The sequence below is a fragment of the Onychostruthus taczanowskii genome, unplaced genomic scaffold (assembly GCF_017590055.1).
Source record: "Onychostruthus taczanowskii isolate IOZ18803 unplaced genomic scaffold, ASM1759005v1 scaffold88, whole genome shotgun sequence".
Taxonomy (NCBI): Eukaryota; Metazoa; Chordata; class Aves; order Passeriformes; family Passeridae; genus Onychostruthus; species Onychostruthus taczanowskii.
The window spans coordinates 1-22,712 of record NW_024506773.1 but is presented as its reverse complement, the minus strand read 5'-3'; the positions used below and the strand labels follow the sequence as shown (position 1 = coordinate 22,712).

The following is a 22,712-nucleotide window of genomic DNA, read 5'->3' as shown; positions in this document are numbered from 1 at the left end:
CAAGTAATGGCTACATTACTTATAAATACTAATAATTCAATGTGTACCTCATTTCAACTTCTCTGACATAAGAGAACTGGAATCTCCTTATAAGATCCACTGTAGGTAGAAGTCCCTCTTTAATCACAATACAAAAGATATTATAAGATATAAAAGTAAGGAAACTTTGAGCATCAAGTGTTAAACATCCTTGGCCAAAACTGATTTTCAAGCTAAAAAAACCTAATGGATCAAACCAAACAAAATAGGGTATTTTTCTAAAATTGTTAAAAAAAATTTATTATTTTTCTATGTATGTTTTCCTATTCAACATGGAAAACTAAGAAAATTAAAGCAGATGCTGTGCTGGTTCTTTACAATTACCAATCCTATTTACAGAGGGATGGCAAAACGATAGCAAGAAGTTGGATTTATGCATGGCAGACAATACAGAACACAAAGTTTGGTGAAGGTAAGAGTGATCCAAAGGAAGACAACTGGTCAATCATTTTGCTGGTGCTAACAAAGCAGGGAGTTATTTTTTGCAAGGTCTCAGGTTGCATAAGGGGCATCAGACTGATTGCTGATACCTCCTACTTGAAACAAACACTTAAGACTATGGTTTCCCGAATGTTTTGAGAAAACATTTTTGGTAGGAATGTGATTACCAACAAAAAGAGTAGAAGAGACCCCTGCCATCCCATCCTGCCTTGGGTACATGTTTTCCTCTTCTGCTTTGTGTGACCCTCACTCTTGTCTCCTTATCTAACAAGCTAGATGAAAGATCCAATCTGGCTATAAATGACAAGGACAAGAAGCCAGGCTATTTCAGTTCTCCACTGAGAACTGAACTCCAGGCAGTTCAGTTCTCCACTGTAGTATGGGGTCCTGTCACATAAATTAGTGGTGAACAAAAAGACAGCTGTGCCTTCTTTGGTGACAGCCCACACTTAGGTCAGCTTCACAGCTATCACAAAACCACCCCTTTCAAAACCACAAGTATTTCATACATGATGCCAGGGCCGCTGCAGGTGCAATCACATGGGCAAATGTGGCAGTGCAGAAGCCAAGCCTAACAAAAATAAAGTGCAAATGCCCCAAGCTAAAAATCACATGGCCACAAAAATAAGACAGCACTATTTTTGCAACTACTAGGTGAATTGTATTCACCTAGCAGTTGCAAAATGCCTCTTTCATTTTAGTTTCAAATGGCCCTTTACTAAGGTAAAAATGCTTTGTCTGTCTGAATAGTTGTTAAAGAAGAACTGAAACTGTTGTATCCAGCATTGTGCACATTTAAAAACCTTATCTTCAGGTCTTTTTTTTTTTTTTTAATTGGGTTTTTCAACCTGGTATAACAAAATTCCAGTCTCCCCTGGAAATGGCACTGAACATGCCACTCAGAAGCTTTGTTGCCCCATACCTGGGCTTGGCTGGGAAGGCTCTGCCTCAGAGTCACTTCCTCCTCCAGTGGGAACTCTCTCCACCCTGTTGTTTACCACAACATCATCTTCAGTCCTCTCTGTTGCAATGGTTCGCTGGATGTTTTGGTACCTAGATACATTCATCGAAAGGAACAACAAGATTTAGTTAATAGAGGTGCTTTCTGTTGCTTTCTGCTTTAACAATCTGCACTGTTTCTGAATGACTCCAATATTTCTATCTTCAGTGTACAACAGAGTAAGAGCACAGCTGACTCTTCTCTTGCAGCTGATGCAGCTGCTCACACTCAGGCCAACCAGTACTCTGCAAATTTGGCGTTTCCCGCTGACTAACAAATAGCCACAGAGGGTGCAAAGTCAGGAATATTCAAACTTTAGACATATATTCAGGCTACGTGCTGCTACTTCATGGCTTCCCTTTAAAACATCTGGAACCCAAAACTAGAGGTGGATCAGGACTCCTCCTCTCATGTAGCCTTATGAAAGCATAACCAATGAAGTAAGGACCAACCCTCTGACATGTCAGGTGACCTTCAGTCTTTCTTATTAAATTACTGGATGTGCATCCTGAACCCTGAAAATAAATCTTCTTTACCTGATGAAGAACAAATAGCCTGGAGTGTTTTGAATTCACACTACAGAAATCAAATTCTCCTTAACTTGTTCACTCATAGTGACAGACGAATTGGTGAACATGTTTTCTTTCTTTGGTTCTACTGGCAAATTAGGACTTCTTATGTGTATTATAAATGCATTTTATACAGAAAGAGAGAAGGGAAGAAAAAGAAAGCATAAGGAGAAAAAAAGAACTAGAAAGAGAAAGAAAAGCAAAGCTAGAAAACAGACTCTTAATTATTTTGATTAGCTTTTATTCCATCCTGATAATTTTAATCCTTCTTTCTTCATGGCATTTTCGTATGTATTTGAAACAGGATGGCTTTGCGGCCTGTTTTTAAATCTGATCCAGCATTGTTTGTATTTAATTTTTCTGACTTACACTCTTTGCTTTCCTCAGCTCAAGCTCCGACTTATAGATTTTACTTACTTTCTGTCTCTTTATTTGTTAATGCACACTTTATTCCAAATTAGAAGTTAGCCATGAGTACGTTCCTCAAAGTGACACAGGATCATTAAAGACAATAGTTAGGGTTTGGCTTTTTGATATCTCAAAAAACATAATCTCCAGTAGCTCACTGCAAGCCAATCTTAGGTGAAAGGGGTGGAGAGAATTAGGAAAAAATAATTAAAGTTTTAATAGATTTATATTAAAATTTCACAATGTTATGTGTTCCCCTCTAGTACTCAAAGTCTTTTAAAGCTACATTTAATGTATATTTTGATAGTTTAAGAAAACATCCATCTTTACAAGGAAATTCTGATAGCAGGTATTGCAACAGCATGAATTTACTGCAGCTGTAAATCCTGTTTTAGACCTACATTTTGCAGCTTTACTCACTTGACTGCAGACAACTGAATGAAATTTCCATTCCAGTACTGGAGGAGTTTTACAACACCCACATACAATAGAAAGGAAAGGAAAAACCAACCACAAAACACCCCAGGTTCATATAATCAAGAGATATAAGCACACATATAGAAAAATGCTGTACCTTCAATTTAATAAGATGGTAGAAAATCCCCACTTGCAAACCTCAAAGAGCAACAGCAGCTGTATGCCAACAAAAGGCTATGCATTTCTTTTGCATCTCAATACTATAAAATCACCTTATATAAATACCCCAAAATGCCAAAGTAATTGGAGAAAACATTGGAAGTGCAGAAGTTATAGGAATGCCTCTGGAAATTTCAGTCTCTTTTCAAAGTGATTTGTCAAAGAAATGGAGCTTAAGAAATACCACACTGTGGCTGTCCTAACCATGATGGTTGTAATTTCTTATGTTGATTATTCTCTTTCAAACTAATGCAAAGACAAGCCTAGACATACATATGCTGCAAAGTATCCTTTCAACAGAGCTTGAACAACAAGGGCTGTTATCTCCTTGACCAACAGTTAGTAAGCAAGTCAGGTAGTGCTCCAGAAAATGAGCAAGAGCCTTTAAAATTAGAAGCATGGATGTTTCTTTGGTGTTTGCCCAACACCTGGATTCCAGTTTTACATTCCCTTTATTCTCAAGTGGCTCTTACAACTAAAGAGAAGCTTGGAGCACAGAAGGAAAGCAGGACTAGGTTTAATCACAGGTATGGGGTTTTTTTCAAGCAGAATTTCCAAAGCTTTGTGGTTTTGACAGGGCTGGAAATACCAAGCTTCCTTGTAATATTTTGGTCTTTCCATTCCCTTACACAAATTAAACCAGGAAGCCAAAAAAAAAAGTAAATTTGTTTAAAAGAAAAGTCACCAAGCTTTTTCAAACTGTGGAGTGATGTTGAGTCCAAATTTTGTTTAAGGTTAGAGCAAAAGTTCAGGCTGCTGCTAATTCTATCAGCAAGGTCCATGTTTGCTGTTGACTCACCTAAAATGGCTCTCAGGTGTGTTTGCTGAAAAACATTTCAAATCATTAAGTTTGAAACACAACAAAACAGAATTCTGAAATGAGGGCTTAAAACAAAGTCCAATCCTCCACAGTGTTGATAATAACTATGAAAAGCAGCTACCCTGACATTCCTGAAATGTGGAGACATGAAATATCTGAAATTAGATTTAGGACTAGAATAACTTTAAAAAATATAACAGCCAGATTAAAACTACAAAAATTACTTGCTGCTGGGCAAATACTTAGGAGATTCAGTATGAATCCCTTTTATTAATATCTTAGGAAAAGTTCACAGGTAACAATAGGAGATATTTGTATTCAGCTTCTCAAAACAATCGAGCTCCTTGGCAGAGGGGAGAGAATCACTGGCTTTTTTCCTTAGTCCCAAGAAGCCATGACATTTCATGTTTAATAAACTGCAGTCTCCAATGGAACTTGCATAAGTAAAGATTTACCACTGCTGAAAACTCCATACTTCTGCCTTTGTAACTGGATATATGAATACTAAAAATGGAGAGATTCAAAGAATATTAAACTTGTTAATGTCCAACTCCCAACCCAAACTAGAGATAGTCAATTAACACCGAAGACAGACAGACAGCCTACATGAAAACACTGAATAATATGAGGGAAGGAGGTCACAAAGACACTTCATTCTGCTGTGATAGGTGGTTTATTGATTAACCTGCATTAACTAACAGCAGACTGGTAAATCACTCTTATAGGCATTTATTCCTTTGATGGTTGTTCTGCACTTCCATCTTCCATCTTCCATGAGTTCAGCCTCAAAAAAAAAAAAAAAAAAAAAAAAAAAAAAAAAAAAAAAAAAAAAAAAAAAAAAAAAAAAAAAAAAAAAAAAAAAAAAATTGGATGTATCTCCACAACAGCTTTCTGGTTTCTGTGGCAGATAACTTGCTTAAATGGTAGCCAAATAGTCTGAGCTTTGACAAGGCTAAAATCCCTCTTGAAGACCAGTGCTAAATGGCAGTGAAGTCATGTAAATCCCTTGAAAGAATCTACATTAAACATTCACTTTCTTTAGGGTTTTTTTTTTGCTTTTTTTTTTTTTTAAATATTAACATGGCATCTTGAGGCTTTATGAGCAAACCTATAATGAAAACAAATACAGAGCAGGTTCTCTCATTTCTGCAAGACATAACTATGCTATGAAATACTACTCAAAATAATGCATTTTGGTAAAAAAGGATTACTCTTCAAGAGTGTTTTGATGGTGTCAGTTTAAGTTGGCCCTGTTCTCCCAGACTGCCTCATTAAGGGCACAGCAGCTCCCAAACTATTCAAAGCACTCTGAAAAGACCACTTTTAAACCCTGCATCCTTCTCTCAGCTGCAGATCTTTCTCTTAGCACAGAAGAAAAGGCCAAAAAACTTTTGTGGCATTTTATATGCTATAATTAAAAGATAATTTCAGTCTTGCTTATCCTTTTCTAGAAAAGGCATCATTATAGTAAGCAGGGAATTAAAAAAACAAAAACAAAAACCAAACCCTTTTTTTAAGCAAAAATGGAAGATTTTTGACCAGCTGCTTATTTTTTTTCTTTCCTCTTGAATTCAGTCTAAAAAGCAAGCATGAGAAGAAAGTGATAAAAAATCTATGTGTGGACTAGTCAAACAAAGCTAAAATATAGACGACGTTAAGAGGTATCTCAGCCAGCTCAGAATGAACTGACAGATTTACAGGGCCCAGTGCAACACTAAGCAGACCTGTCTACCTCTAGAAATGTGCATGGTCCTATGAGAGCAGAGCTCTGCCCTGGGAAAGGAGACAGACCTTTCAACAGGCCTAATTAGCTTGGGTAGAAATGCCACACGGCAGCAATTCCAGTCAGGTCCCAAAAAGCTTTGCAGCACAGCACTAGGAGCTGACCCATCAACAGCGCTGCTACCAGTTAAGTAGCTAAAGTGACTCCATGCTTTGGAAGAATACTTCCTCCCCTTCTCGTGCAAATGCTCACCGGCGGTTCAGCTGCTCCATTTGCTGGATGGAGCCAGACCTGTGGATCCCGTCTGGTGTTGCTGCGGCTGTGGGCCGCTGCCACGTGGTGGTGCGGTTGACATGATCCACGTAGAACACTCTCCCATGGCTGTCTATCCGAGCTTCCCAATCTAAGGTTGGAAAAAAAGGAAGGGGTGATGCTGTAAGTGGGATGCCTTCCAGAAAACCTGTGTGTGGGAGGTATATACAGACACATACACATACACAGCAGGGTATATACACACAGGAGATACTATACATATATATATATATATATATATATATATAGCCTACATGCAATACATACCATGTGTATATATTCAAAGTACACAGTCAAGTGAGTGTTTCTATCATTTGCTTGTCTATATATACATATATGCAGAATATGCATATACAGAAACATTTCGTACACAGCACACAGGTAGGCCATGGAGTTCGCTACCACGGCACATGAAAAAAATAGTGATACATAGGGGCTACATTTTTAAAAAGTTGAGGTATTTTTTCAATTAGGGATACTGCTTGGCTGGATTCACTGCAGGTCGGAGTAGCCACAAAGAACCAACCCTTACAAGATTACATCTGAGCTAATATGGCAAATCCCATTTTTTCTTTTTGCTATGTTTCAGAACAAACATGTTTCATTTCTCTCCCTTTTGCAAAGTGGCTTCAAAGGACAGCATACAGCAATTAAAGGCTTCACTGAGAACAGATCACAGCCTCTTTGGACATACCTTAGAAATCTCTCTAAATAGAGAATTGCTCTCATCAATGCAAACTAGATTGAAAGTTTGTAGAACAATATTGAGCCTTCTATGATTATTGTTTCCTGCTACTGTTATTGATCTCCCATGACTGAAAACTAAAAATTATTTGGTATATGATGGCTTGTGGAAAATGGTAATGTTGATAAAAAAATAGAGTTTGTGACAGAAGAAATTCAGAAGTGAGTTAGCAAGCAAAGCCACGTATCAAACTGGTTGGAATGCATGGAGAAATGGAATAAATTAGGCTTGCTAGTTTCATATTCCCACATGATCCATCATCTGATGACATATCTATGTAAATACATGCACATACTTTCTACACGGGTTTAGATGCAAACCTCACTCGCATTCACACACAAATCCACATATGGTGATTACCTTTGAGGGCAAACACTTCCTCATACTCCCATATTCTTACTATGATGCCATCTTCCCTGATGAGTTCACTCCTCCTATGGTTTTCTATGATCAAATTCAGGATCATCTGAATTTCATACTTTATGTATTTCATTTCCTATTCTAAGAGCAGGATGGAAATTGCACCTTTTCCTACTATATTTGGAAACTGATCCTTCATGACCAGTTCCCATCCTTTGAATGTTGGCCCTGACTAAATCTACTTCCCATAATTGATCCCAGACAAATGTAGGCTGTCTGAGGACCATGGCTAGTTGCCCCTGATAGCTGAATCCCACAGATCTTAAAAGATGGGTGCTGGGAGTCCTTGGAGAAATCTTCTGCAAGACTCAAAGACATGAAGAGCCATAAACACATGCATTGCTTCTTTCAAAGCAACCACAGTCCTTAAAGACACAACCCTATGGGCACACATGCAGCATCTCTCACTGTGAAAATCACTACATTATTTAAGGAGAGGATTACTCTCTTCCTCCTCCAGGTAAAGTTTCCCAAGGATGTGGTAGATGTTTCAAGAACAAGATCACAGCTTTGTGAAAACCATGTCTAGAACATAAGACAGTGAAAAAAGCACATCAAATGCAACATATGCACATTGAGGTAAATCAGACTGACACATAAGGCAGGTTGAAGGTCAGAGCCTTGCTGAGCATGCTGGCACTGGTGGCAGGTATACCACTGTGGGTGGGAAATGGCCCTTCTGTAGATATGCATTATCTGCGGTATCCTCAAGGAAATAACCTTGACAAGATCAAAGATGACCCAGCTCAACATCATGAAGATCTCAATTTTCCTTGCTGTTTTCTGGCAAAGAATGAATCCTAGCCCTCACTCCACACTATTGTTGTACCTCATAACTAGTTAAGAATGACATAGGTCGACAGAGGATTAGAAGCTTGTAGGCAGTGCTGTAGAACCACACTCTAGACAGCTTACAGAAGAAACCAATTGGTCATATTGGTCTAAAGCCTGCTGATGTACACTTAACAAGAATAAATATATTCAGTTACACAGCCAAACAAGGTTTTATAATAGATCCCTGTGCACCATTATCTCTACAGGCTCTTTTGCACTAATTAAACACAACTTAGAGTTCTTAAGCTTCTAAGCATGATATTTGGAAACTTAGGAGTAAGGAAGCTTGTCCAGAACTTGGAAATCACAGTGAAAACATCAGGTCAGTGTGGATTATGACTTCCAGAAGGCTGTCACTTGTTGGATGTGTCAGACATACATCAGCAGTATGTACAGACACAAACTACACATGTCAGTGAGTGTTGCTTTATTCACTGATTTACGGGTATGTCCACCTGAAACCATGGGCTGACACTGGCATGCTAAAATATTATAAACTGTGTGTCTTATGATCCTTGCAATAGCATTTTTAGTCAGCTGAGTAACTCTTCTTTTGGTTACCTGGGCTGTCAGAGGGTGGCAGGTACAATTTAGTTCTATGCAAGTAGCAGGTGTACTTCCTATCTTCCCATAAGACAGCCTGTAAGTCATACAAGTCACTGAAGCTCCCTGAATATGATACCAGATTTATGGACAGATGGATAGATACCTGCACAGTGAGACAAACAGACTGACAGGTGAACAGACAGGCAGAACTCTGCTTCCAAGCTGTGCTCAAGTCCCTTCATGCTACTTCAGGGGCAAAGGTGATCTTGGAAGCAGCCAAATTTCCTCAGGGTCTTTTGTTAAGTTTTCCAGTTAAAATAAGACTGTGACTACTACAAAGACTAACCTCTATCTAACCTTTACAGTAAGAGCATGCTAGAGCATGGGCTAGGGATGTAAGAGTACTGGTTCTGTTCTCCAGTGATCCCCCTCCATCAGCCAAGCCATATTTCACAGCAGCATCTGAAACTGCTCAGATTTATATCAGAAGATGTAACTTTTTCTGGCAGGATCATGAGGGCAAAGAAAATACATTGTTTTTTCCTCTCCAAGCTCATCCACGCCTTCAGCAAAGCACAGCTCTGAACTGGGCACATGTATTTTTCTTGGCTTCAGTTCTGTAGGGTTTCCAAACACAGGCATAATAAGGAGTGACTGGTAATGCCGTCATGAGGCCATGCAAACACCGCAAACACTGCTGTTAATCTCATATCAGACTTAGCCTTCAGACTGGTCATTATGAAACTCCTACATAAATAATGAATCTGTTCTCTTAATTTTCCCAAATAAAACTGTCTGAAATTAAATTTCCTCCCCAAGACCAGCTGTTGTTGAATTATGATGAAATCAAGCTATTCAGAAAACTATTCAAAAGAGAAAGAAGACTGTTCAGAAGATTCTCCATGATCTAAATAAAATCAGTCAACACCGAACTTGCAGCACAAGCAGATTACCTTCACCTCTGCTGATAGATGGAAGCCAACACTGCACAAGAAAAGTAAGCCACCTTGATCATATATCTTGGGTTTAAAATATAAAGTTTTTTCCTTTCACATGATTGAAGAACTATTTATCTAGGATTAGGAGTTATTAAAGGGACTGAGATAGTAATATTGAATTCAAAGAGAAGAAAAACTTCTGGATTAAGGCTATGGTTTTCATTTTGAAATTACTGTAAAATTCCATGGAGAGAATTTGGAAATCAGTTTCCTAAGTGATATTATTAAATTCAACGTTTTTTCCCACTCAAAGTTAACTTAGTACATCTATTCCTATTAAGATCAATATATTTAAGCCCACAGTGTCAGCCTTCATTGTAAAAATGGTGTTATAGTCTAATGCTGAAACAAAATCCTACAAAGGAATATCACTTCTGTACTTTATCATCACATATTGCATTTAATGTCCTTACACCCTGTTGTGAAAGCACTTGAGAAAACCAGTGGTAGAAACACTTGCCTTTTGAGGATAACTATAAGAAAGAGGAAAAATGTATTAAATTAGTGCTGGAAGAACATGGAATAGATTTACAGTATATTCTGTTTACCTGAGCTGGTGTTAGTGTGCTATCATTAAGTCATCTAATAGGGAATGTGCCTGATCCACAAAGTGTTGTGGTAAGAGTGGGAGGAAGAGAAATATTTCCCTGTTACAGAGGTAACCGTTCCCATTTCATCATTCACTGGCAAGCCACAGTGGGACTCTAAAAAGACTTTATTGGGCAAAAGGCATTTGAATCATTCATGCTACTGTGTGGCTGACGCCAGCATCGGGGCTATTTTCAGCTCAGGGAATACTGACAGCATGGTTGGCAAATGATGAATTATTTGTCAAGGGCACCATACGCCAAATAAGCGTGTTCCCGTCTTGGGCTTTGAAGAAAATAGAGCGCTTTGTTTGTATGCCTGGTTGTTTTTGTGAGGCACTGCACATTTCAGGCTGTGAAATCCTGCGCTCAGTTGAAAGGTGATCAGCCGCACGTCGCAGGGCACAGAGTGAGCTCTGCTGGGCACCGAACGCCAGTGCAAGAAGCAGGGTAATCCTCTGGGAATCCATAAAGGAAAGGCTACAGAGACAAATAAAATCAACTCCAGCAGCTGCTTTGGTGTTAAAAACCCTGTATTATCAGGCTGGTAATCTATTACACTATTTAAAACCCTCTCACTTTTATTCAATGCAAGTGTAGGCTCCACTACAGTGCATAATGAACATCAAGTTCACTGATTATCAAATCCAAGGACACTATAACAAAACCACCTCTACATGAGCTGCCTTTTCCCAACTTCTGCTGGTTTGGTTCAGATTTGGACCTTTCTGTCCCTGGAGCATCCTCGCTGTGAAAGGGCTGCTGCAGGACCTGCATGCAGACTTGACAGACCACATGGATGGCCATCCCAAACCATCTTTGAAGTTGGTTACAGAAAACTGGAGACAAGTGTTACAGAAAAATCAGAGTACTTTGCTGATACACCATCCAGAAAGCTGTATGGCCAGGCTTCCAGAACAACAGAAAAAAAGACAGATCCCAATCACTGAAGTCTGAACACATTGACTGGAAAAAGGGAATGATATTTTCATTTCAGGGAAGAAGATGGACCAAGGCAGAGAGGGAGGTTATGGAGCTTGTCCAAAACAACACAACAACACTTGAAGTCAGGATCAAATAAGGGAAACAAAAGGGCATATTGCTTGGGTTCTGGAGAATGTATATACAGAACAGATGGGGTTCTTCAGAAAGACATACTGACCTCTACACTGTTTGAGTTAACAGGAAAAGCTGAAAAAATGCAATAAAATAAAAAAACTAAAGCTTACTTGGTGGAAGAGGCTCATCGATAGTTGGGTAGTGATGATGGTCAGGCCTCAGAGAAGGAAGCTGGCTGACTGGCTGAGAATTATGGAGTAAAGGACAATCACCTATGGACAAGATATTCAAGACATTGACAGTCATTCATTGTTTTTACAATGTGGTTCAAAAAATGTGTTACTGTAAAACAAGTGGTTATTTTAAAAATAGGTTAACCTGATGTACTAGCATCTCTGAGTATTCCTATTTTCAAGGCACTATTTTAATAGCAACTCATACGGCAAAGAAGTATTAAAATAATGCAGTCAAGTCTCTTGAGTCAATGCTGAACCATTATGGGCCAGATTTTAGACTCACAGACACACAAGTGTAAGCGATAGAAAAATCAGGCTTGATCTTTGAGAAATACTATTCACGTACAACTAAGCTCAAGCTTCTGCAGCAAATGGCAGGAACATGCAAAATCCTGGTTCCAACTCATTCCATCAGTGGAATAAAAGGCTAAAAATCTGCCTTGGATCTTTCTCTCCTTTTCAAAAAGATCAATGGCTGCATGTGTAGACTGTAATGGCAGGATTTTGCAGTCCCTGCAAAGCAGAAGATCATCTCCTTCCATAGGTATTTTTCAAAGAGTCCATCTTGGGTTGAAGGAGAGAGAATGAGAGGACCAGAAACAGGTAGGAGACAGGTGGTAGAAGAGAAGGACAAAAGATAGCAAGATATAGTCAGGATCTGAGATAAGGAAGGAAAACCTGAGATAGAGAAGAGGGAAAGAAGAAGAAGAAGCAGAAGAAGAAAAAGAAGAAAAAGAGTCACACAGGATATAATGCAAAGTAAGTTTTTAAACACTAGCATTGTATATACGTCCGTATATAGAATCACAGAATGGCTTGGATTGGAACGGACATTAAAGATTGTCTCATTCCAATTGCCCTGCCATATTTAAATATGAAATAAATGAAACCTATGTAAATGTCAAAACTCATGTTCTCTTGAGAAGAACAAACAATTTAAGATCAAGTCAATGCTTATAGAATCTTTTAAGAAACTAAGAAGTTCTAGTAGGGATGAAAAAGCATTCCATGTCTTAGACTTAACATGCTAAAACTTCACTGGTTCCAGAATAAAGATTCCTTCTTGCCCTGTCTCTAAAATCTTAGAAACCAGGACTATTTATCTTACTAATGGACATATTTGCATATTGTGTAGTAACATTTTTTTACTATAACTTCCAGCTTGGCTTGTTAATACAGATATACTCTGAATTGCATAAACATAATATTTACTTGCATCAGAAAGATGCAGCTTATGGAAAAAGATATATTAAGCTGAGTGGTTCTGGTGATTCTGGGAATGCTAAGCCAAATTCACTGTGTACCAGCTGGTTTAGCTCTCCTTAATGGCAGAATCTTAACAGCCTAAGAATTAATATTTTGTAAAGATCCCTAAACGTATACCAATCAAATGTAAAAAAAAATTTACTAAAAAAATATTTTTTTTTTTAAAAAAAGCAACAGCTAGAATGCAGAAGCCAGTTTTGTATAAAACTGTAAAAAACCTCACACCACTCAGAAATGAGAAAAACCACTTAGACAAAAATACTCCCCCTTCTAGGTGCTCTGATGATACCATGTGGCCTGTTAAATGCCTTCATTAAACCACTTGTGTATAGGCATATCTCACATGCATATCTGCTGCATGTTTTGAACAGACAGCAGAGTTACATAAGTTTACGACTCAGTGCTAAAAGTCCACAGCCTTAAAAATTGTGCTGTTACTACAGGTGTAGCACCGACTACCAGATCTACCCATCTATGTTTCTTTACTTACCTCACCACAATTGACTCTCCCCTAGTCAAGATAGTTACGCCAAGCCAGCGGAAGCATGGTAGTGTCAGTCACCTGGAGTGGGTGGAGGTGACCACATCTACTTGTACTTGTAACAGCTGCCAAGTCATGGAGCAATGCACACATTGACTGAGGCATCCCCAGTGACACCGAGAGAGTGCTAAGATCTGGGCTGCCCTTCAGACACATGGTCAGCTAACCAAGGCAAAGCCACCATGGACACTGCAGTGCTCTTTATGGAGGCTCAAGTCTTGGTGCTGCACTGAATCCATATGCAGAGACATCCTCTCCCACCACATCCCCTATCAAAAAGTCACACAATTCAAAATAACCACCAAATCTGCACATACGATCTCACACATACACAAGCTCGTGCCCCCTTAGCTATACTTGCGTATAAATGCTGTTCACAAGCAAAGGCTGTCGCCTGCAATGAAGTAAGCTGGGTTTCTATGCCTGTGTACTTCTGAAAATTTAATGATTTGTACTAGATTCTGCTCTACAGACTCAGTAATTCCCTAGTCCCAGCTGTCTACAAAGTTTTTACACAGGCTGGTGCAATTTCTTTCTGCAGGGACAGGCTCTGTGGCAAAAGAAGTTGTGAGTAAATAAACTGGGAATGGAGAAAGAAAACATAGATTAATACTTTAATTGGAGTTCCTCAGCGATACCCGAAGAGGTTTTGCTGCCATTTTAATTCGGTATCACTTATAGAGGGAGACAGATTACTCAGAATTCGGGAGTGACCTTGCTGCGTACTCCTGAGCTGCAGCTGAGTCCTTCACTTCAGCTGGAGAAAAATTATACACTAGCTGAAGAAGAGAGGAGTGATCAACTCCCCTTCTCCATGTATCTGCAGAGAACATGAAAGGAGTTACCAAAGGTGGGGGGGGGGGACGGACGGACGGGGACTTCATTTAACTGTGAAGGAATTGGAAAAAAATAGTACCTAAATTAGAAGGACAAAAAAAAAAAGTATATTCTATCCCTAGGGAAGGATAGGGATACAAGAGTTTTATTTAATATAGTTAAATGTCCAAAGTATCTAAGAGAGTTGCCCTGTGATATCTAAGGTACATTTGTTTGACACTTGGAGAATTGGAAGAAATAGGACTCGAAAACTGTTTGTAAGAGCTTATGATTATGTATGGCTAACAAACATTTACAGAAACTGGCCCAGACCTTTATGTGGTGTGAATCAGCATATCTGCCCTTTGACAAGCTCAAGCTGGTCCTCTCACTGACTATCAGAGGTATGGCAGCACATCAGACACATGATATGGAAAAATCCCAGGAAAAAAGGAATGAGTTGGTGGATGTGATAATGCTGATCTGCCACATAACTAAAGTAGCTGATCTTGATTTTTTAATGATGCATGTATATCTACAGTAATTCATATATACAGATCCCTACCTGATTTAGTTGGTTTTGTTGAGATTTTTAAGGACAGGCTCAATTATCCAACCCTCCCTTATACCTGGCCCATCTCACAGCCCCTGAGTTTGTAAGAAATAAACCATGAGCTATTCAAAACCTCAATTATCTGATGCCTTCTGTGACATCTAGATAATCAGGGTTGCCCAGAGCACCAGTTCTCAGGATCTAACCTTCTCTTCTGCTGCTTGGACCTGCTACTGGGGCGTCTAGACCCTCTGTGGCTCTCTGTGGATTCCCACCATGAGCTACTAGTTCATCTGGCCACTGGGAGGAGCCATCCACTTGCTCCCTGTCCAGCTCAGGGCTCTGCACTGAATCTGGCACTGACTCAAAAGCACTGTTCTCCTCCTCATCATCATCCTGTGAGGAAAAGACCGTGCTCTCAGAAATCTTTGCGCTGTCGACGGAGGAGAAGCGCGTATGGCTGGAGAAGCGATTGTTACTGTCGTAGCAGGAGGTGCTGTAGCAGGAAGTGCTGTAACAGGAGGTGCTGTAACAGGAGGTGCTGTAGCAAGAGGGGCTGTAGCAAGAGGTGTCGCATGCCTCACATTCGTTGTCACCATTGGGCCTGGAGCTTGACTCGCTCTCACTTCCTGTCCTGGGGGGTTCCCCATCCAACAGCCCATCATTCAAGTCAGAGAGTTGCTCATCCAAGGTCCCAGGAGGCATCGTGCTCTGGCTGAAGTTCTCTTCAGCCTCGTTTTCCAGAGGAGGCTCTGCTGCCACGGTCTCACTCTCACTGACCACTTCCTTATCCATCACCTCCTTGACAGTAGACTCCTCATCGTTCTCCCTGCCATTACCACCATCTTGCTCTTCTTCCCCATCGCTGCTCATCTGTGCTGAGGGCAAGCTGTGAAGCAGGTTGTGTATCCGTATGTAGTGTGTGCGAGGGGTCTCTGGCTCACCACAAGCTGAAGCTATGACTGTCTCAAGTTCAGACACAGGCAGGGAGCACGGCCTATTTTTCCTCTTTGCTGTGGTCCTCAGTTGTAGCTTGTTGTCTTCCTCCTCCTGTGCTGAAGCCCCTACTTCTTCATCCTGACTCTTCTCTAGGTCTTTGCCAGCATGCACATCTGCACTCACCTCATCAATATCTACTGTTTCTATGCTGGTCAAGACTCCACCATCTCCCTGAATACCAGAATTGACTTTGTTATTTTCCCTAACTTCGGGCTCAGGAGGAGACATGCAAGCCGTCAGATCCAACTGCTCCATGAGGTCCGTAGCACTCAAAGAAGGCAGCACTTCTCCTGGGATGGATTCCAAGGGCTCAGGAACTGGCACCGCATCAACCTCCCCATCTCCTGCTAGCTCTTCATTTAAGCTGTTCTGGTCGACTTCCCCAGGTGGTTTGACAGCCCCTGGGCTATCGACACTGTTCAAACTGTATCCATTTAGCTGTTCTGGAGCTGCACTTTCTGAGGTCACTGTGTTGATGCATGGAGGCTCACCGAGGCTTTCCTCTGTGGGGTTGTTCACAGGGCTTTCCGGGAGGTCAGCTGGCTCAGGATCTGCACTAATGGAGACCTCTTCATCATCTGTATGAGACAGGAAAAGGAATTACTTACTCTTTTAACAAAAAGTGTTGACTGAACTACAGGGTTGGCTGTGGGGGTATAAGCATCCACAGCAATCTGAGAAAATTAAAAGCATAAATTACAGTGTGAAATGAGTAGGCAACTGAACAACTATCAAGAAGTGCTGAGGGTTTTTCGCTAGGCAGTCTTTGTACATTGGATTTAATAATGGGTTTACTCATGGTGGTAATCTGTATGCAGCACCCTGCCCTCCTTGCAGCACTACCTGAAGGTAACACCTTCTTGAAACTTCTTCTGGAGCCAAAATGGCATCAGAGGAATATTATGGGAATCAGGGAAGTCTTCTCTGAGATTTCAATTATAGTCTTCTTGTCACACCAAAGCTGGCAAGACTCCACAACAGAGAATGCAAAGAACTGTTTTCACCACCCCTGAAAGGCAAAAACTTCCCCCAAATATCCCTTGACATGATCCTCATCTGTACCACCTCCTCTCAGATGTCAAACAACCTGGGCTCTTTCATGCCATCCAAATAGTCAAAAGACAGCAATGAGGGTTTCCCAGCATGTGAAAAGCAGTGATTTTCAACCTCTAATGCAGCTGCTGCTGGCTTGACAAACTGTAACAGAGAGGGAAGAGAGCCTGAGAAGCAAAGAGTCCCTGAGAAACACTGTTGAGACTGTGACACAAAAACCAAGGTTCAACCTTAGACCATCGTGACAGTCACTTCCAAATTACTACAAGAGACCATGAAGAAAGACCAAACCAAAAGGGAAGCAAAAAGTGGAACATAGAATTATTTTTTGTTTTACTTTTTAATTTTTCATTAAACACAATTAAATGAAGAAATTTTCTACTCATCTTTGCTATTACATTCTCCATTTTTACTTATGAAGTGCTCAAATGCAGATGACTACAAATAACACCCCATACAACACTTTCACTAGAGCAGGTGATAGAGAAGCAGATGAGACTTCAGTTTTCCACTCTCTCCTCTCCTAGTGATGTAGTGGAGTATTTGGAATAGCCAATAACAGGGGTATATGAGACACCAGTAGCTCTGTCCTAAGGGGAAAGAGGGAAGAAACTGTGGTTCATGATGCATCCTGTGATGCAGGACTTTTTCCCTTTGCTCATGACTGCTGCCCAGAGCAGCCAGGAATTAATGCAGATTTCTAAAGAGAAAGAATGCAAACGAACAAAAAAAATTTCTAGAAATGTAGATAAATGATGGGTTAAGACTGAGAATTACCTGGATGGATGGAGGAAGTTATCTCAAATCGGAACTGCAGCTGGCCACTGACATGATCTGTAGGAAGTCTGCGACCCAGAGTGTAGCTTACAACCCTGTCCCTGAAAGAAAACAAATATTGTCACAATAGACTATAACCTACCCTATGTCTACTGTGCATAGATAAATCTACTGTGTCCTAGAAAAATCCGTAATAAAATACATAAAGGCTATTCATCCCAGCCATGAGGGCATGTTGACTTGCATACAAGAGAACAAATGGCAGAGGAGAGGACAATGTCTTCAATTGCAATGGAACAGCTGAGTAAGTGAGTAAGACAGGCTGCTGGGACACACAAGCACATATGTATAAATATAGAGAGAATGGTGGGAATGAAACTTCTGCAATATGGGTATGAAAATAGTGACATGGGAAGCAAACAACTCCCACTTCAGCTATTGTAACAAGAATTCGCTTCCCTGCAGATCTGACCATCTACCTTTTCATAGAGCCTCGCATTTCTGTATTTTCATCCCTTCACCATGTCTGTAAAATTCAGCTTTCCTGTTCTTGTTTACAAAACCCTGTGCAGGACAGTTCCTGCACACCACCTGCTCTCTAAACTGGCTGAGTGACTGCTCTTCATCTCTTTCCACCCCTCTTACCTCTATGAAGCTGAAATATCAGGAGAACACCTTCCTGACAAGGTTGATCAATGACTCCATTCTGTTCTTGTGCAGGTCCCTCCCTTTGCCACACTTCATCCACCCCTCAGAACAGAATGAAACTACAGAAGAGATTAACTTCCCAGATGCCCACAATGAGGCTGAATCAATCTTTGCAAAGCATATCTTGAGTGTAACGGGTTCACTAAATAGTAATACTCATACATCTTTTGAAAGAAACATAGTTCACTTCCAGTTGAGCCAAATATACTTGTTAGCATAGTTTCACATGCATCAGAAACTCATATAAATGAGACGACCTTGAGATTTGCGTACAACCTCTTTAAACTTGTGTGCATACTTTTCACTGAGCTTGTCTGAGATTTAAATGCCACTATGGTATTAAAACTGAGCCAGATCTAGTGCAGGCTGGAGGCACTGCTCTTGGCAAAGTATATCCTTAGATAGACAGTGTTTACAACAAGGAAGTAAAATAGGAAGTTATAATCAGAAGATGATGAGAAATCTCATACAGAGGAAAACCAGTGATACCAGTTACAGGGTTCTACCTTCCCCAAGCTGTTCTTATCCATCTGGTTTCTAAAAAGCTACTCTATCTTCTCTACTTGAGAAACAGGGAGGTAGCTTAGTCCCTTCTGGTAGATTCAGCTGTCAATATCACAGCCAGTTTCTGAACCAGCCGTTCAAAAACACTTCCAACAAGCTCATCTTCCCGCTGTTCTGCTGAATTGAGATCCAATTATCAGAAATGCTTTCTTGGAAACTCCATTGCATATGCTTTCCTCAGAAGATGATTCTTTTTCTCCCTTGCTCTTCGAGGTCTGAACATTACAGGCTTAGAGACAGCTTTTTGGCTTTTTCTGATTACTATCCATCTTCCTTAAATTGGTTTGTGTTATTTTGGCAGCACACACTTTCCCAGGACTTTCATGCAATGGGGAAGCAGGGCAGCGCTTGTGAGCTCAAGGTTGTTCCTTGGCAGCAGGATAGGGTCAGAAAGCATTAGTTACAACATGCCACGTATATATTTTTATAATATTTCCCTTTTCCAGAAATTAGAAAGAGAAGAAACAGATCTGGCATGTTTTTAGCCCTTAGGTAATTCTCTGAAACATGAAAACAGCCGGCTGATAACATTAAAAGAATATCCAAATTGAAAAAATTGCACTCTCCAAATTCACAGCCATGATACACAAAAATAATTTTCTTTCCTAAATGCTAGCTCTCACTTTTCAAAATGCCATGCATACGGTTATAGAGGGAATTCTGTTTGGCCCATGGTCCTATAAATGCTAATTAAAACCAACACCATTTTTCAGACAACTGTCAGTTTAATAACTTTCCCTCAACATCATTATATCACAATAATGATCAGCAGGGACTTCAGAACAGCAACACACTCTTGTTAAACAATGTAAGCAGCAAAATTTACCCTATGGCATGTCTTTCCAAGAGGCGCTGAACCGGCATGGAGAGTTTTCCCAGAAAACGTTTGATGATCGGTCGGCTCTTTGCAAATTTGTCTTTAACTTCTATTTCCAGAACATCCGTGGGCAGGGACACAAAGCTGAATTGCTGAAATAGAAGAAGGGCACAGAACAATAAGATGGTGGCGGGGCCACAGCAACACAGAGTACTACAGCTGAGAGGCACACCTCAGCACAGAGATGTGAGGACCTAGTGAGGTGAAGGATACATGATCACTCTTTTCAGATAGATTGTTCTGAAATATCTCCTTTTCTATTCACCCGTGCCCCAGCTTAAAAAGGAAGAACTCTGAAAACTCTATTTATCTGGATCAGTCTCCTACCCTGGTTCACGCCACAGTCTCACAAAGAGCTCAACCAGAAGGCAAGCCACGGCACAGGCTACTGTCACAAACAGTACTGGGGAAAACAGGAACAGCACCATCTAAAACTGCTCCTGTCCCCAAGTGCATTGAAATGTGTTGACTGCTATCTCAGCTGGTCTGGTCATAAGAACATCTATTTGTCAGTAATATTTCAGTAAGCTTTTAGAGACTGTGTGCATGCAAATCTGGGGTAGGAACAAGGAGAGTGATATTTTAGGATACAGGAATAAGCATGAGAGCATTAAGGCACCTGGAGATGTCTAGATGTCCCAAAGATCAATTTAAAAATAGTAGTGATGAGGAAATATATTAGGTAACTTGGCTTTGCTTTCTCCTAACTGGCTGAATTTAGTACAGGTGCAGAGCTGGTGACACAGGTCACAATAATTTTTCCAAACAACTGCTACTACTAGAATATAATCAATCAAAAAAGCACATTTGTGCTGTGGTGCACGATAGTAGGAAAATTGTCAAACCACTGTTCACCTGAGAGCTCAGTATTGATCTGGGACACAGCTTCTGTGGTAAGTGAATATTGAGATGGATGAAAGGATTTTTCTAGCTTTCCCCCTGCCAAACCCAGTCCTCACAACAGAATCATTCTCTGGGTTATCAAGGCCTGGAATTATAGCCTAAATCACTTGCTCTGTTGAATCATGGTCTAATTCAGAGATGCTTAGTTTAAATGGCTTCAAGTGAAACCAACATGAGTGGGATATTCTATTAATCACACCTTGCAAAAACGTAATTAATCAGAGAAGTACAATTCAAATGAGATAAATTGTTATTTTATTCTTGTTTTCTTCTACATCTTTGCAAGAGGCTACCAATTAAAATAAATGCACCAAACAGGAGCACCTGAATTCCCCATGTATAACAGAAAGTTGCCTTAAAAAATAAGATGTCTTACTATTACTATTTCACCTGCTAAAAACCTTGAGTAACTACCAGTTCATGACACTTGAAAGCAGAAGAGGGGAATTAATTTTAAAATTAATTATTGTAACATAGAGCAATTTACCATTTGATGAATTCTCCTTTTTTGTGGTGTTGACTCCTATATTGTAAAAGTCTCTGTGGGGTGGATCATGCACACACACAGAGAGCAAACTGTCCACAAGTGAAAAGCAAAATGTAGGTTTAATGATTCAAATCTCCTGAGGTCAATAATATATTGTCTTGTGGTGCAACTCTGAAGCAAATCAGAATCTGTATGGAAATTTATTTTCACAGTATCATAGGAACCAAGCCTGATAACTCCTTCCTTGCACAGGACACATATTGACCTTTCCCAGAGTCATAATCAGCACCTGAGCAGAGAGTGTGGACCCAAGAAGGAAGATGTATTGGAATCAGCCAAAGAAAATGTCCCTTTTCCCTTGAACAGCTGTGCCTCAAGACATACAAACACCAGGATATTCCATAAGAAGTGTAAAATCCAATCGAGTTCAGATTCCATCACCTGCCAGACTGTTGCACTCTGGTATACCAAGACTGCCCTGGGACCAGGCCCTGGTCCATGATCACAGCTCCCAAATGTTTCCTCTAGAAGGATGTTCTCACTCATAAAACTAGCAGTATTTTGGAAACACAGTTAAGCCTTTAAGACCACAAGTTTCCTGTGGCAGAGCTCAAAGGCTTTGCCATTTGGAGGCAGCTGCAGTTTGAGATCAAAAGTGAACTCACTGAAATGGGTTTGGACACTGCTTGTAAAACAGTGATAATTTTACATAATTGAGTTTTCCTTTATCTACGAAGTTGCTCCTGCTGTTGCTCTCATCTAGTTTAAATCTTATCAGGCAAGATTTTTCTAAGGCAATTTCTGACTGCAGGAATGGGCCTCTAGCCCTTTGAAAAAACAGATCGCAGCAAAACACCTTGGTTGGAAAACTCAGAGATTTACAAATGTATTTTCAAAAATCACCAATCACTTTTGAAAACATGTTTCTTGTGACATTTAATGACTGGGATGTAATCTCTGGATGTGGAAGTAAATCACCATCAAATCCTAGTTTCCCTCTTGTCCTTCACCATCTTTTCTGACAAGTGCCAGACCCTGTACCTTAGCCACAAAATATTGATTGTACTTACACTGTTCAAAGCCTTGGTCTTTACTATCCTGCTTGGCCTCTACTATCCTGTCGCCCTGATTTTGTAAGACTTTGTTAAGCCTTCTGATGTTTACATTCTTTCAACAAACTTTCTCACACACAGTTCTGTAAATAACCTATGTTTTGCATTCTTTCATGGAGGTGGAGAGAATTGATGGACCCTTGGTCTGTTCAGTGGCATTGGAGAGGTGGCACTGTCACCCTCCAATCCACTGTCACCTTTGGAAAACTATAAATGTTGGAGTCAGAAAATAAAGCTTTTCTTTTTTGTTCCCCTCGAGAGCAGCAGTGTCTGTGTCATCATTTCGTGCCTTATCACAACAACTGGTGAAACCCTTCGTGTGAACTTGAGACCTCGCTTCTCGGAGGGGGAGGCGATTTCTCCCATCCCCGGGCATGCGTGGTCCGTGGCCGCAGCCCGGGACGGGCCGTCTGTCGCTCCTCCGGCGGGCCCGGCCCCCGCGGCTGGGCAGCCCGCCCCGCCCCGCCCGGCGCAGGTGATACCCGCTGCCACTTCTTGCGGCACGGGTCCGGCGCTCATCGGGGCTTTGCCTGCCCCCCTTGTGTTGGCCCGCTCTGACGTGACTCCATGGGCCGTGCCCCTCTCGGCACCCGGCCCTGCCCCCGTGTCGGGGGAGGGGGGCCCCACACCGGTTTTACGATCTGTGCCGGCGCCCACGCCCCCCGCAGAGCCCTCTGCCGGGG

At 40.8% G+C, this 22,712-nt stretch overlaps 1 protein-coding gene across 1 annotated transcript in view; it reads right to left on the bottom strand.

Moving 5' to 3' along the window:
* The window catches only part of HECW1 (HECT, C2 and WW domain containing E3 ubiquitin protein ligase 1), a 74,405-nt gene extending 51,857 nt beyond the window's left edge, over nucleotides 1–22,548 (bottom strand). The window contains exons 1-7 of the mRNA XM_041425204.1: nucleotides 22,327–22,548; nucleotides 19,477–19,619; nucleotides 17,379–17,479; nucleotides 14,756–16,126; nucleotides 11,308–11,409; nucleotides 5,889–6,039; nucleotides 1,403–1,533 (exon numbers count right to left, since the gene is read on the bottom strand). Coding sequence (XP_041281138.1) covers nucleotides 1,403–1,533; nucleotides 5,889–6,039; nucleotides 11,308–11,409; nucleotides 14,756–16,126; nucleotides 17,379–17,479; nucleotides 19,477–19,619; nucleotides 22,327–22,548 — 2,221 coding nt within the window. The remainder of the gene's footprint in view (nucleotides 1–1,402; nucleotides 1,534–5,888; nucleotides 6,040–11,307; nucleotides 11,410–14,755; nucleotides 16,127–17,378; nucleotides 17,480–19,476; nucleotides 19,620–22,326) is intronic.
* Nucleotides 22,549–22,712: the final 164 nt, after the last annotated feature.